This window comes from Saccoglossus kowalevskii, chromosome 4, assembly GCF_978046115.1.
Source record: "Saccoglossus kowalevskii chromosome 4, keSacKowa6.1, whole genome shotgun sequence".
Classification (NCBI taxonomy): domain Eukaryota; kingdom Metazoa; phylum Hemichordata; class Enteropneusta; family Harrimaniidae; genus Saccoglossus; species Saccoglossus kowalevskii.
The window spans coordinates 34,164,977-34,179,674 of NC_140644.1; the positions used below are offsets into that span (position 1 = coordinate 34,164,977).

At 34.7% G+C, this 14,698-nt stretch overlaps 1 protein-coding gene across 1 annotated transcript in view; it reads right to left on the reverse strand.

The window, feature by feature from the left end:
- Positions 1-14,698, reverse strand: part of LOC100372129 (uncharacterized) — a 28,172-nt gene that overhangs the window by 3,338 nt on the left and 10,136 nt on the right. Inside the window, 23 exon segments of the mRNA XM_085498399.1 lie at positions 1,021-1,257; positions 1,621-1,764; positions 2,509-2,655; positions 4,851-4,991; positions 5,456-5,596; positions 6,518-6,658; positions 6,997-7,137; positions 7,597-7,737; positions 8,206-8,346; positions 8,501-8,641; positions 9,022-9,162; positions 9,622-9,762; positions 10,029-10,032; positions 10,178-10,336; positions 10,338-10,351; positions 10,687-10,827; positions 11,166-11,306; positions 11,766-11,906; positions 12,374-12,514; positions 12,669-12,809; positions 13,269-13,409; positions 13,871-14,011; positions 14,471-14,611. Coding sequence (XP_085354525.1) covers positions 1,021-1,257; positions 1,621-1,764; positions 2,509-2,655; positions 4,851-4,991; positions 5,456-5,596; positions 6,518-6,658; positions 6,997-7,137; positions 7,597-7,737; positions 8,206-8,346; positions 8,501-8,641; positions 9,022-9,162; positions 9,622-9,762; positions 10,029-10,032; positions 10,178-10,336; positions 10,338-10,351; positions 10,687-10,827; positions 11,166-11,306; positions 11,766-11,906; positions 12,374-12,514; positions 12,669-12,809; positions 13,269-13,409; positions 13,871-14,011; positions 14,471-14,611 — 3,102 coding nt within the window.

Below are 14,698 nucleotides of genomic sequence, written 5' to 3' on the forward strand. Positions count from 1 at the left end.
ATAAGACTAGTATATATTCAACTTATATATATTCAATATTTGTACCTTTGTTTGCAGGTACAATTGTCTAAATAGTTTACGCAAAAGAATGTCATATATGTTTTAATATGTCCCTAAACTATACAAATTATATACCATATTGCTTACGTCATATTTCAATTTCGCAAAGAAAATCTTTCGATAACCCGATAAGGATAAACCATTAAAAATAACATAAATGTTAGTAACTCTGAGCTGTGTATTGAGTCAATGACATCATATGATTGTTTTTATTATTTCTCAAACACACATAGTATAATGTGAGTATACTGTTTATGTGTACTATTTGTCGATATTTATTATGATGGTATTTAAAAACATGTATTGCATACGTGTCACCAAATACTTTAACTACTTTCCATGTTGCGATCAAACATACAGCAATAGTTTAAATAACCGATATATGCGATATGTGCAAATTGATTTAAATAATCCCAATATGCAATATCTAAAGTATGATTACTCATAATAATAATAATGAATTTATTGCATCCTTAGAAATAATTTCCATTGGTTGAACAGCAATAAAATGTTAGTAATAAAGTACAATACATATAATGTTAACAAGTAAATACCTCGATGTTGAAAAGTGTGTCAAGAGCTAATTAAACAACATTTGTTATCGCCCTCATATCTTCGCAGAACAACGCATGTTTATGTACACATATGTCCGTGTTTCCCTACCAAAACATTGACATTATTTAGATCCAGATACGCTATGACCAGCATGACCGTGCACTACGCCGTAGCGTCTGCTGCACAATGGTACCGTCTTAAATAAAAACATGATTTACTACAAATGTATCAACTCATTAAGCGCATAGTGGGCAAAACCGTACAAATTGGTCAATACATCATTAGTATACCCAACCAATACAATTGCGTACAGTTTGTTTGTATCATGAGCAATTATTTCTACCTCTACGCATGCTGGTTATCCGTGTGCTTAATAGAATATACAATTCAAAAAATGTATATTACCTGGACCCTGACAAGTATGACCACAGCCAGTTGAACAGCATTTATTCTCACCATTGCAGTCGCTGTCAGTCTGGCAGTTGTGTACACATGCACCAGATGTGCCTTCCTCTATGACTGGACATTGCCATGACGTGGATGAACCCATAGCATCACCACGGTCAGTACCTCTCTCGCCAACAACTTCACGTCCTCTCCCTGAATCTGCCTCATCTCGTCCTACACCACCGCGACCTCTGCCTAATCAAATAAATTACAATCGTTATGGAAATGGGAAATGGTGAAACAAAATAGCTTGGGAAGACTATACAAATATGTAACAGTCAATGCCACGTGCATATCGTTAACAAAAATGCAATTAATACTTGTCTGGGAACTATAATTTAAAATATATACAGATGAGCGTCGTGTGTTTGACCAAGTCGAATCTAAGAAACATTACCAAATTATTTATATTATCTTATTTTATTTATATCAATTGTTAATGTCTCCGCCTAATCAAAAACTGATGTCAGTGTGTTTAGAAAATTTAAAGTTGATGAAGAAAAAAAATAGTTCATTTCACGCGTGTTAAGATAAACTGTCAATATATTGAGTAAATACCTGGTGCTATGCAGGTTAAACCACATCCGTTAAAGCAGCATTTGTAGTTTCCTGTACAGTCATCGTCATGGTAGCACTCACTTACACAGGAACCCACTACTCCATCGTCTATGGCTGGACACCAACCAAGTTTTGTACCACGTGCTTATGCAATGAACATACAAGAGTGTTAATGATTCGAACTATAATAATACGTATAAGATATATAACGTCTGACTCAAGTTAAAGCGTCGAAACCACAGTTCGATGAACTATATTGCGGAATGGTTTTCTAGTACACATAGTGATTGTTTAATGTGGTTTCGAGTCAAAAAGATTTTATTTCAAAAAGCACTTTGTGAACAGTGTGCAATTTAGAATAACTGAGTAATATAATACCCGTTCCATCCACTGTATGCAATTATTTATTTAACAAGGATTGCCATTTGTTTCCCTTAATTACAGTACCAAGATTGTCAATGTTGTTTTGTACTTTCATGATTTCAAATGGTGCCTCGCACTTTCTGTACGTTCTAGTTCTTTTGTAATCTGCTATTTATTGCTAATATTAAATCTGAGAGCTAATGTCCACTGTCACATGTGTTTGACAGTTTAACATGCCCTCCGACTGGACGCCATATTCTCTATTCCAAATGCCACGAACCAGCCAAGTTGGCAGCATTATTAATTACAAGAAACGAGTTCGAATTCATGACCATGGCTTCGTTACGCTATATGTGTGACTGTGATGTACAAGCGCGATGTGAAAATATGACGTCACATACAACATGCAAAATACATGTTGCCCGTGTTTTTTTTCAGTACACTCAAACAATAATGACATTCTCCAATATAAATAGTTTATTTGTTGACTCGTATTTTCTTAACTAAACATTTAATTTTCAATACCTGGATTCATGCAAACATGTCCACATCCAGTTGAGCAACACTTCTGCTCATCTTGGCAATCACTGTCGATTGTACAGGTCTCTATACATTGTTCGGCATATGGATGTACTGTCGGGCAAGTCCCTGGTTTTTGTATTAAAGGCTCAACTACGAGAAGTCAATGGTAATCGTAAGCAAATTAATGAATACTAAATTAACGACCACGGCGACTGTGATCATAATACGATCAATGAAATAAACGCACCATACGTCACATATTCATCGTTTCTTATTTTCGCTGCGTAGATTTACGTTTTGCGTTCTGTATTTATGTGTGTTATGGTATGTGTGCAGCATGATACATTGAAATCCACATACAATAAAAGAAAATTGTCACATACATTATACATTTTCGTATAACGTTCTGGATATACTCTCATAAAATGTTATTTTAATCGATGATTTGTAAATTCTTTTTTTTTTCTTATGCCATTATGCTTACATGATTTGGTGATAAGTACAATTTTATTTATACAATTTTATAATTCTATCAAATCCTTTTCGTAAAAGTATGGTCTTGTATTTTGATTGAGGCCCTCTAGGTGAGATAAGTTTCTTTACTTTCCCTTCGTTTCGTGTCGACGAGGACGCTATTACAAGAGTAATGGTTACTGATTGGCCTGTTCGGTATGTATTCAAATGAGTCTATTATCAGCTGTCTGGTGTATTAGGCAGCATTAAAAATGTTGTTGAAAGATAATTACAGTGTAGCTGACATTCTTGGCTGGACAGCCACAATGTGGTTTTGGTGCTACTGATCTGTACCATTGTGTTCAAACAACTGTGGTTTTATTGTTCCTGGGTTTGAATATGAGAATTGATTTCTGATCTATGTTCGCTGTTGTATGGTCAAAATGGTTTAACGTCATGCTGGCGAGATGTATAATAATAACAGTATTTTGGCAAGTTTCGCTGTTATATATTTGACTTAAACTACCGGTTTATTGAATACTTTTGGAATTAGTTTGAGGCGTCTTTTTCTGTTTATTATGTATATGGTGCACCGAAGAGTCATTGTCATACTGACCGGGGATTAAAAACAGAACTCTGATGGCCTTTTGCAATATACTATATTGACTGCACTGAATGGCATTTATCCTGTCTACAATACTTTCACACGCAACGTAACATTACCGTAATTGGTATAGTACAGGTGTGATGGTTCAAATACCAAAATGGCAACAGTAACAGAAAGACTTCCCTGGCGGCGATGATAACATACGAACGCGGAGCCAACAGATGAGGTTTCAACTGGTACTGGTATTATTATACTCTGCAAACATCAAGTACAATAACGCAGTAAAACTCCACTACTTCAATAACTAGATACTTAAACTCCAATGCAATTCAACGAGATCTCCGACCTGAACACAGTGCTGAACAACTCCCCTATATATACTCCCACTGTCTATAAATATACCATTACATCAGCATACATAATGAGTCTGGAACTTACTACAAATTTCTAGAATGTTCCATTACCTTCTATTGCCTTCTACAGTGTTCTATTACCTATTCAACCAGTTTCTAAAATCTAGAATATTCCACCCAGATACAGTACGGTTCTAGAACATTCTCAGTGACACGGAAGTGGTAAACAAGTCGTACGCGACAAATACCTGATATATAGAAATCCAACAAAGCAAAGGAAAAAGCTGAAATTCTGAATTTATTTACACAGACCTTGAATTTGACAAACAACGTCAGTAAACGAAACAAGTGGCATACATATGTATCAATCAGAAAAGACGTTAAAATACTAGCACATGTCACTGAAAATGATATCGAACATGCGCAAACTATATAAAGTAAAACTCACGGTTATTTAAGTTATGATTATGGTTTATAGGAGTTTCATTGATTATTGAGCAATGAAGATCGAGGCAGCAAAAAAGTTCACGCTTGATACATCGATCATTGGCGCAAATTCGCAAAAACTTCGCTGCTCTTTTTTACAATTACGCCATACAAAACTGTCCCGATAAAATCATTACAGCAACTGTAAGATATTATAAAATTTTCAGACAACGTTTTCGGTGTCATCAAAAACTCATTATTAAAACTATGACACAAATTTCAATTGGGGTGGAATATTTCTCTGGCGCAGTACAAATATTTTCAAAATATACATTTTCTAATCAACATGAAAGATTACTCAGACCAACCATTAATTTATTTGTATTGTTATTGGTAGTATTAAAACTTACAAAATCAGAGAGAAAAGGGTGACATGATGCACAATTACAAATAATGTAGAATTATACTTTATACTTGATATCGTTTATTATTGGGTCTACCCTTACCTGGAGTCATGCATATATGCCCACAACCATTGGAGCAGCATTTAGTGTCTCCTTCACAGTCATAATCATTTCCACAACCCTCTAAGCATATTCCGGTGCCACCTTCAAGCTCAGGACAATTTCCTGGTTTAACATCAGAAACTAAAGCAAACGAAATGTACTCCTTGTTTAGACAGTCATTTGGACGGTACTTTTATACATTGCACAAAACAACTGATTTTTCATTCTGTATTCTTGTAATAACAGCTAAATTATCCACGTATGTGTCAATAAGCTATGTGTCTATACACTATTACTACTGCCTCGGCTAGCCAATTCAATAAGCTTGTCATTCGAAACTCATGGATAAGACTAGGACACGAATTTTAACTAGGGGGTAGAATATTTCTCTGGCGCAGTACAAACATTTAATGATCAAAAAAAAAACAAATGAATGCATAGAGTGATCATTCATTTATTTGTGTTGTAATTGGCAGTAATAAAACTTACATAATCATGAGAGAAAAGGGCGACACGAAGTACAATTACTGCAACATCTGTAAAATAAATGTAAAATTATACTTTAAAAATCGTTTATATTTTCATATTAATGAGTCTACACTTACCCGGAGTCATACATGTATGCCCACAACCATTGGAGCAGCATTTAGTGTTTCCTTCACAGTCATAATCATTCCCACATCCCTCTAAGCATATTCCGGTGCCACCTTCAAGTTCGGGGCAATGTCCTGGTTTAACATCAGGAACTGAAGCAAACGAAACATATTACTTGTTAGGACAGTCATTTGTACGGTACATTTAGACATGGCACTATAATAAGTGATCTTTCATCGTTTATTCTTGTTATAGAAGCCCAATATTCTACGTATGTGTCAATAAACTATTACTACTGTTTCGGCAAGCTGATATCATAAGCTGGTCATTAGAAACTCAATGATAAGACTAGATTACGAATTTCAGTTAGGGGTGGAGAATATTTCTCTAGCTCTGTACAAATATTTTCAAAATATACATTTATTGATCAAAAAGAAATGAATGTATAGAGTGACCATTAATAGATTTTACTAAGACTAGTACACGAATTTCAATTGGGGAGGGGTGGAATATTAATCTGGCGCAGTACAAATATTTTCAAAACAAAAAATAAATCTAGTATTATACTTTAAAATCGTTTTTATTTTTATTTTTATATTGATGTCCTACATTACACTTACCTGCTATACATGTATGCCCACAACCATTGGAGCAGCATTTCGTGTCGTTTTCACAGTCATGATTATTCCCACATCCCTCCAAGCATGTTCCGATACCACCTTTATATCTCAGGACAATTTCAAGGTTTAACATCAGGAACTGATGTTTGGACATTCATTCGGACGGTACTTTTAATCATTGCACAAATACAACTGATTTTTCATTTCATAGATATGACTAGGACACTCTGGCGAAGTACAAATATTTCCAAAATATATATTTTGTAATCAAAACGAAAAAACTGCACAGAGCAGACATTTATATATTTGTATTGTTATTGGCAGTATTTAAACTTACAAAATCATGACAGAAAAGGACGTCAGGATGTACAATTACTGCAATATCTGTAAAATTTATGTAGAATTATACTTTAAAAATCGTTTATATTTTCATATTAACGGGTCTATTTTTACCTGGAGTTATACATATATGTCCACAGCCATTGGAGCAGCATTTAGTGTCTCCTTCACAGTCATAATCATTCACACATCCCTCTAAGCATATTCCTGTGCCACCTTCAAGATCGGGACAATGTCCTGATTTAACATCAGGAACTGAAGGAAAAGAAATGTATTTCGTGTTTGGACAGTCATTTAGATAGTACATTTAGACATGGTACTATAATAACTGATCTTTCCTTGGTTATTCTTGCAATAGCAGCGATATAATCTACGTATGTGTCAATAAATTGTTACTACTGTCTCAGCAAGCTGATATCATAAGCTGGCCATTAGAAACTCAGTGATAAGACTAGGACACGAATTTCAATTAGGGAGGGGTAGCATACTTCTCTAGCGCAGTGCAAATATTTTCAAAATATACATTTCTTGATCAAAAAGAAATAAATCTAGGATATTGATATTTTTATATTCATGTTCTACATTGCACTTACCCGGAGTCATACATGTATGCCCACAACCATTGGAGCAGCATTTCGTGTCTCCTTCACAGTCATAATCATTCCCACATCCCTCTAAGCATATTCCGGTGCCACCTTCAAGCTCAGGACAATTTCCTGGTTTAACATCAGAAACTAAAGCAAACGAAATGTACTCCTTGTTTAGACAGTCATTTGGACGGTACTTTTATATATTGCACAAAACAACTGATTTTTCATTCTTTATTTTTGTATTAACAGCTAAATTATCTACATACTTGTCAATAAACTTTTACTACTGCCTCGCCTAGACAATTCAATAAGCTTGTCATTCGAAACTCATTGATAAGACTAGGACACAAATTTTAACTAGGGAATGGAATATTTCATTGGCGCAGTACAAACATTTTCAAAATAAACATTTAGTGATCAAAATGAAATGAATGCATAGAGTGACCATTAATCTATTTGTGCTGTAATTGGCAGTATTAAAACTTACAAAATCATGAGAGAAAAGGGCGACACGAAGTACAATTACTGAGATATATGAAAAATAAATGTAGAATTATACTTTGAAAATCGTTTATATTTTCATATTGATAAATCTACACTTACCCGGAGTCATGCATATATGCCCACAACCATTGGAGCAGCATTTAGTGTCTCCTTCACAGTCATAATCATTCCCACATCCCTCTAAGCATATTCCGGTGCCATCTTCAAGCTCGGGACAATGTCCTGGTTTAACATCAGGAACTTAAGCAAACGAAATATATTACTTGTTAGGACAGTCATTTGTACGGTACATTTAGACATGGCACTATAATAAGTGATCTTTCATTGTTTATTCTTGTCATAGAAGCCCAATAATTTACGTATGTGTCAATAAACTATTACTACTGTCTCGGCAAGCTGATATCATAAGCCGGTCATTAGACACTCAATGATAAGACTAGGACACGAATTTCAATTAGGGAGGGGTAGCATACTCCTCTAGCGCAGTACAAATATTTTAAAAATATACATTTATTGATAAAAAAGGAATGAATGTATAGAGTGACCATTAATAGATTTTACTAAGACTAGCACACGAATTTCAATTGGGGAGGGGTGGAATATTAATTTGGCGCAGTACAAATATTTTCAAAACAAAAAAATAAATCTAGGTTTCTACTTTAAAAATCGTTTTTTTATTTTTATATTGATGTTCTACATTGCATTTACCTGGAGCCATACATGTATGCCCACAACCATTGGAGCAGCATTTCGTGTCTCCTTCACAGTCATAATCATTCTCACATTCCTCCAAGCATATTCCGATGACACCTACAAGCTCGGGACAATGTCCTGGTTTAACATCAGGAACTGAAGCAAACGAAATGTACTCCTTGTTAGTACATTCATTTGGATAGTACATTTAGACAATGCACTAAGTGATCCTACATTGTTTATTCTTGTTATAGAAGCCTAATAATCTACGTATGTGTCACTAAACTATAATGTTTTACATTACACTTACCCGGAGTCATACATATATGCCCACAACCATTGGAGCAGCATTTCGTGTCTCCTTCACAGTCATAATCATTTCCACATCCCTCTAAACATATTCCGATATCACCTTCAAGCTCGGGACAATTTCCTGGTTTAACATCAGGAACTGAAGCAAACGAAATGTATCACTTGTTAGGACAGTCATTTGGACGGTACATTTATACATTGCACAAAACGGCTAGCCAATTCAATAAGCTTGTCATTCGAAACTCATTGATACGACTCGGACACGAATTTTAACTAGGGGATGGAATATTTCTCTGGCGCAGTACAACCATTTTCAAAATAAACATTTAGTGATCAAAATGAAATGAATGCATAGAGTGACCATTAATTTATTTGTGTTGTAATTGGCAATATTATAACTTGCAAAATCATTAGAGAAAAGGGCGACACGAAGTACAATTACTGCAATATCCGAAAAATAAATGCAAAATTATACTTCAAAAATCGTTTATATTTTCATATTATTGGGTCTACACTTACCCGGAGTCATGCATATATGCCCACAACCATTGGAGCAGCATTTAGTGTCTCCTTCACAGTCATAATCATTCCCACATCCCTCTAAGCATATTCCTGTACCACCTTCTAACTCAGGACAATTTCCTGGTTTAACATCAGGAACTGAAGCGAACGAAATATATTACTTGTTTAGACAGTCATTTGGACGGTACTTTTATACATTGCACAAAACAACTGATTTTTCATTTTGTATTCTTGTAATAACAGCTAAATTATCTACATATGTGTCAATAAACTGTTACTACTGCCTCGGCTGGCCAATTCAATGAGCTTGTCATTCGAAACTCATTGATGAGACTAGGACACGAATTTTAACTTGGAAATGGAATATTTCTCTGGCGCAGTACAAACATTTTCAAAATAAACATTTAGTGATCAAAATGAAATTAATGCATAGAGTGACCATTAGTCTATTTGTGCTGTAATTGGCAGTATTAAAACTTACATAATCATGAGAGAAAAGGGCGACACAAAATACAATTACTGCAATATCTGAAAAATAAATCTGGAATTATACTTCAAAAATCGTTCATATTTTCATATTAATGAGTCTACACTTACCCGGAGTCATGCATATATGCCCACAACCATTGGAGCAGCACTTCGTGCCTCCTTCACAGTCATAATCATTCCCACATCCCTCCAAGCATATCCCTGTACCACCTTCTAGCTCAGGACATTTTCCTGGTTTAACATCAGGAACTGAAGTAAACGAAATATATTACTTGTTAGGACAGTCATTTGGACGGTACATTTAGACATGGCACTATAATAAGTGATCTTTCATTGTTTATTCTTGTCATATGAGCCCAATATTCTACGTATGTGTCAATAAACTATTACTACTGTTTCGGCAAGCTGATATCATAAGCTGGCCATTAGAAACTCAATGATAAGACTAGATTACGAATTTCAGTTAGGGGTGGAGAATATTTCTCCTGCTCTGTACAAATATTTTCAAAATATACATTTCTTGATCAAAAAGAAATGAATGTATAGAGTGACCATTAATAGATTTTACTAAGACTAGAACACGAATTTCAATTGGGGAGGGGTGGAATATTAATCTGGCCCAGTACAAATATTTTCAAAGCAAAACATAAATCTAGTATTATACTTTAAAATCGTTTTTATTTTTATTTTTGTATTGATGTTCTACATTACACTTACCTGGAGCTATACATGTATGCCCACAACCATTGGAGCAGCATTTCGTGTCTTTTTCACAGTCATAATTATTCCCACATACTTCCAAGCATGTTCCGATACCACCTTTATATCTCAGGACAATTTCAAGGTTTAACATCAGGAACTGATGTTTGGACATTCATTCGGACGGTACTTTTAATCATTGCACAAATACAACTGATTTTTCATTTCATAGATATGACTAGCACACTCTGGCGTAGTACAAATATTTCCAAAATATATATTTTGTAATCAAAACGAAAAAACTGCACAGAGCAGACATTTATATATTTGTATTGTTATTGGCAGTATTTAAACTTACAAAATCATGACAGAAAAGGACGTCAGGATGTACAAATACTGCAATATCTGTAAAATTTATGTAGAATTATACTTTAAAAATCGTTTATATTTTCATATTAACGGGTCTATTTTTACCTGGAGTTATACATATATGTCCACAGCCATTGGAGCAGCATTTAGTGTCTCCTTCACAGTCATAATCATTCCCACATTCCTCTAAGCATATTCCTGTGCCACCTTCAAGCTCGGGACAATGTCCTGGTTTAACATCAGGAACTGAAGGAAAAGAAATGTATTTCGTGTTTGGACAGTCATTTAGATAGTACATTTAGACATGGTACTATAATAACTGATGTTTCCTTGGTTATTCTCGCAATAGCAGCGATATAATCTACGTATGTGTCAATAAATTGTTACTACTGTCTCAGCAAGCTGATATCATAAGCTGGCCATTAGAAACTCAATGATAAGACTAGGACACGAATTTCAATTAGGGATGGGTAGCATACTTCTCTAGCGCTGTACAAATATTTTCAAAATATACATTTCGTGATCAAAAAGAAATAAATCTAGGATATTTATATTTCTATATTCATGTTCTACATTGCACTTACCCGGAGTCATACATGTATGCCCACAACCATTGGAGCAGCATTTCGTGTCACCTTCACAGTCATAATCATTCCCACATCCCTCTAAACATATTCCGATATCACCTTCAAGCTCGGGACAATCTCCTGGTTTAACATCAGGAACTGAAGCAAACGAAATGTATCACTTGTTTACACAGTCATTTGGACGGTACTTTTATATATTGCACAAAACAACTGATTTTTCATTCTTTATTTTTGTATTAACAGCTAAATTATCTACATAATTGTCAATAAACTTTTACTACTGCCTCGCCTAGACAATTCAATAAGCTTGTCATTCGAAACTCATTGATAAGACTAGGACACAAATTTTAACTTGGGAATGGAATATTTCATTGGCGCAGTACAAACATTTTCAAAATAAACATTTAGTGATCAAAATGAAATGAATGCATAGAGTGACCATTAATCTATTTGTGTTGTAATTGGCAGTATTAAAACTTAAAAAATCATGAGAGAAAAGGGCGACACGAAGTACAATTACTGAGATATATGAAAATTAAATGTAGAATTATACTTTGAAAATCGTTTATATTTTCATATTGATGAATCTACACTTACCCGGAGTCATGCATATATGCCCACAACCATTGGAGCAGCATTTAGTGTCTCCTTCACAGTCATAATCATTCCCACATCCCTCTAAGCATATTCCGGTGCCATCTTCAAGCTCGGGACAATGTCCTGGTTTAACATCAGGAACTGAAGCAAACGAAATATATTACTTGTTAGGACAGTCATTTGGATAGTACATTTAGACATGGCACTATAATAAGTGATCTTTCATTGTTTATTCTTGTCATAGAAGCCCAATAATCTACGTATGTGTCAATAAACTATTACTACTGTCTCGGCAAGCTGATATCATAATCTGGCCATTAGAAACTCAATGATAAGACTAGGACACGAATTTCAATTAGGGAGGGGTAGCATACTTCTCTAGCGCAGTACAAATATTTTAAAAACATACATTTATTGATAAAAAAGGAATGAATGTATAGAGTGACCATTAATATATTTTACTAAGACTAGAACACGAATTTCAATTGGGGAGGTGTGGAATATTAATTTGGCGCAGTACAAATATTTTCAAAACAAAAAAATAAATCTAGGTTTCTACTTTAAAAATCGTTTTTTATGTTTATATTGATGTTCTACATTGCATTTACCTGGAGCCATACATGTATGCCCACAACCATTGGAGCAGCATTTCGTGTCCCCTTCACAGTCATAATCATTCCCACATCCCTCCAAGCATATTCCGATGACACCTACAAGCTCGGGACAATGTCCTGGTTTAACATCAGGAACTGAAGCAAACGAAATGCACTCCTTGTTAGTACATTCATTTGGATAGTACATTTAGACAATGCACTAAGTGATCTTACATTGTTTTTTCTTGTTATAGAAGCCTAATAATCTACGTATATGTCACTAAACTATTATGGTTTACATTACACTTACCCGGAGTCATACATATATGCCCACAACCATTGGAGCAGCATTTCGTGTCTCCTTCACAGTCATAATCATTCCCACATCCCTCTAAACATATTCCGATATCACCTTCAAGCTCTGGACAATCTCCTGGTTTAACATCAGGAACTGAAGCAAACGAAATGTATCACTTGTTAGGACAGTCATTTGGACGGTACATTTATACATTGCACAAAACAACTGATTTTTCATTTTGTATTTTTGCAATAACAGCTAAATTATCTACATATGTGTCAATAAACTATTACTACTGCCTCGGCTGGCCAATTCAATAAGCTTGTCATTCGAAACTCATTGATACGACTAGGACACGAATTTTAACTAGGGGGTGGAATATTTCTCTGCTGCAGTACAAACATTTATAAAATAAACATTTAGTGATCAAAATGAAATGAATGCATAGAGTGACCATTAATTTATTTGTGTTGTAATTGGCAGTATTAAAACTTACAAAATCATGATAGAAAGGGGAAACACGAAGTACAATTACTGAAATGTCTGAAAAATAAATGCAGAATTATACTTTGAAAATTGTTTATATTTTCATATTATTGGGTCTACACTTACCCGGAGTCATGCATATATGCCCACAACCATTGGAGCAGCATTTAGTGTCTCCTTCACAGTCATAATCATTCCCACATCCCTCTAAGCATATTCCTGTGCCACTTTCAAGCGCGGGACAATGTCCTGGTTTAACATAAGGAACTGAAGGAAAAGAAATGTATTTTCTTGTTTGACAGTAATTTGAATGGTACTTTAAGACATTGCCCCTAAACAGCTGATTTTTCATTATTTATTCATGTAATATCATCTAAATTATCTACCTATGTGTCAATACACTATTACTACTGCCTCAGCTAGCCAATTCAATAAGCTTGTCATTCGAAACTCATTGATAAGACTAGAACACGAATTTTAACTAGGGGGTAGAATATTTCTCTGGCGCAGTAAAAACATTTTAAAAATAAACATTTAGTGATCAAAAAAGAAATGAATGCATAGAGTGACCATTAATCTATTTGTGCTGTAATTGGCAGTATTAAAACTTACAGAATCATGAGAGAAAAGGGCGACACGAAGTACAATTTCTGCAACATCTGTAAAATAAATGTAAAATTATACTTTAAAAATCGTTTATGTTTTCATATTATTGAGTCTACACTTACCCGGGGTCATGCATATATGCCCACAACCATTGGAGCAGCATTTAGTGTCTCCTTCACAGTCATAATCATTCCCACATCCCTCTAAGCATATTCCTGTACCACCTTCTAACTCAGGACAATCTCCTGGTTTAACATCAGGAACTGAAGCAAACGAAATATATTACTTGTTTAGACAGTCATTTGGACGGTACTTTTATACATTGCACAACACAACTGATTTTTCATTTTGTATTCTTGTAATAACAGCTAAATTATCTACATATGTGTCAATAAACTGTTACTACTGCCTCGGCTGGCCAATTCAATAAGCTTGTCATTCGAAACTCATTGATGAGACTAGAACACGAATTTTAACTTGGGAATGGAATATTTCTCTGGCGCAGTACAAACATTTTCAAAATAAACATTTAGTGATCAAAATGAAATGAATGCATAGAGTGACCATTAGTCTATTTGTGCTGTAATTGCCAGTATTAAAACTTACATAATCATGAGAGAAAAGGGTGACACAAAATACAATTACTGCAATATCTGAAAAATAAATCTGGAATTATACTTCAAAAATCGTTCATATTTTCATATTAATGAGTCTACACTTACCCGGAGTCATGCATATATGCCCACAACCATTGGAGCAGCACTTCGTGCCTCCTTCACAGTCATAATCATTCCCACATCCCTCCAAGCATATCCCTGTACCACCTTCTAGCTCAGGACATTTTCCTGGTTTAACATCAGGAACTGAAGTAAACGAAATATATTACTTGTTAGGACAGTCATTTTGACGGTACATTTAGACATGGCACTATAATAAGTGATCTTTCATTG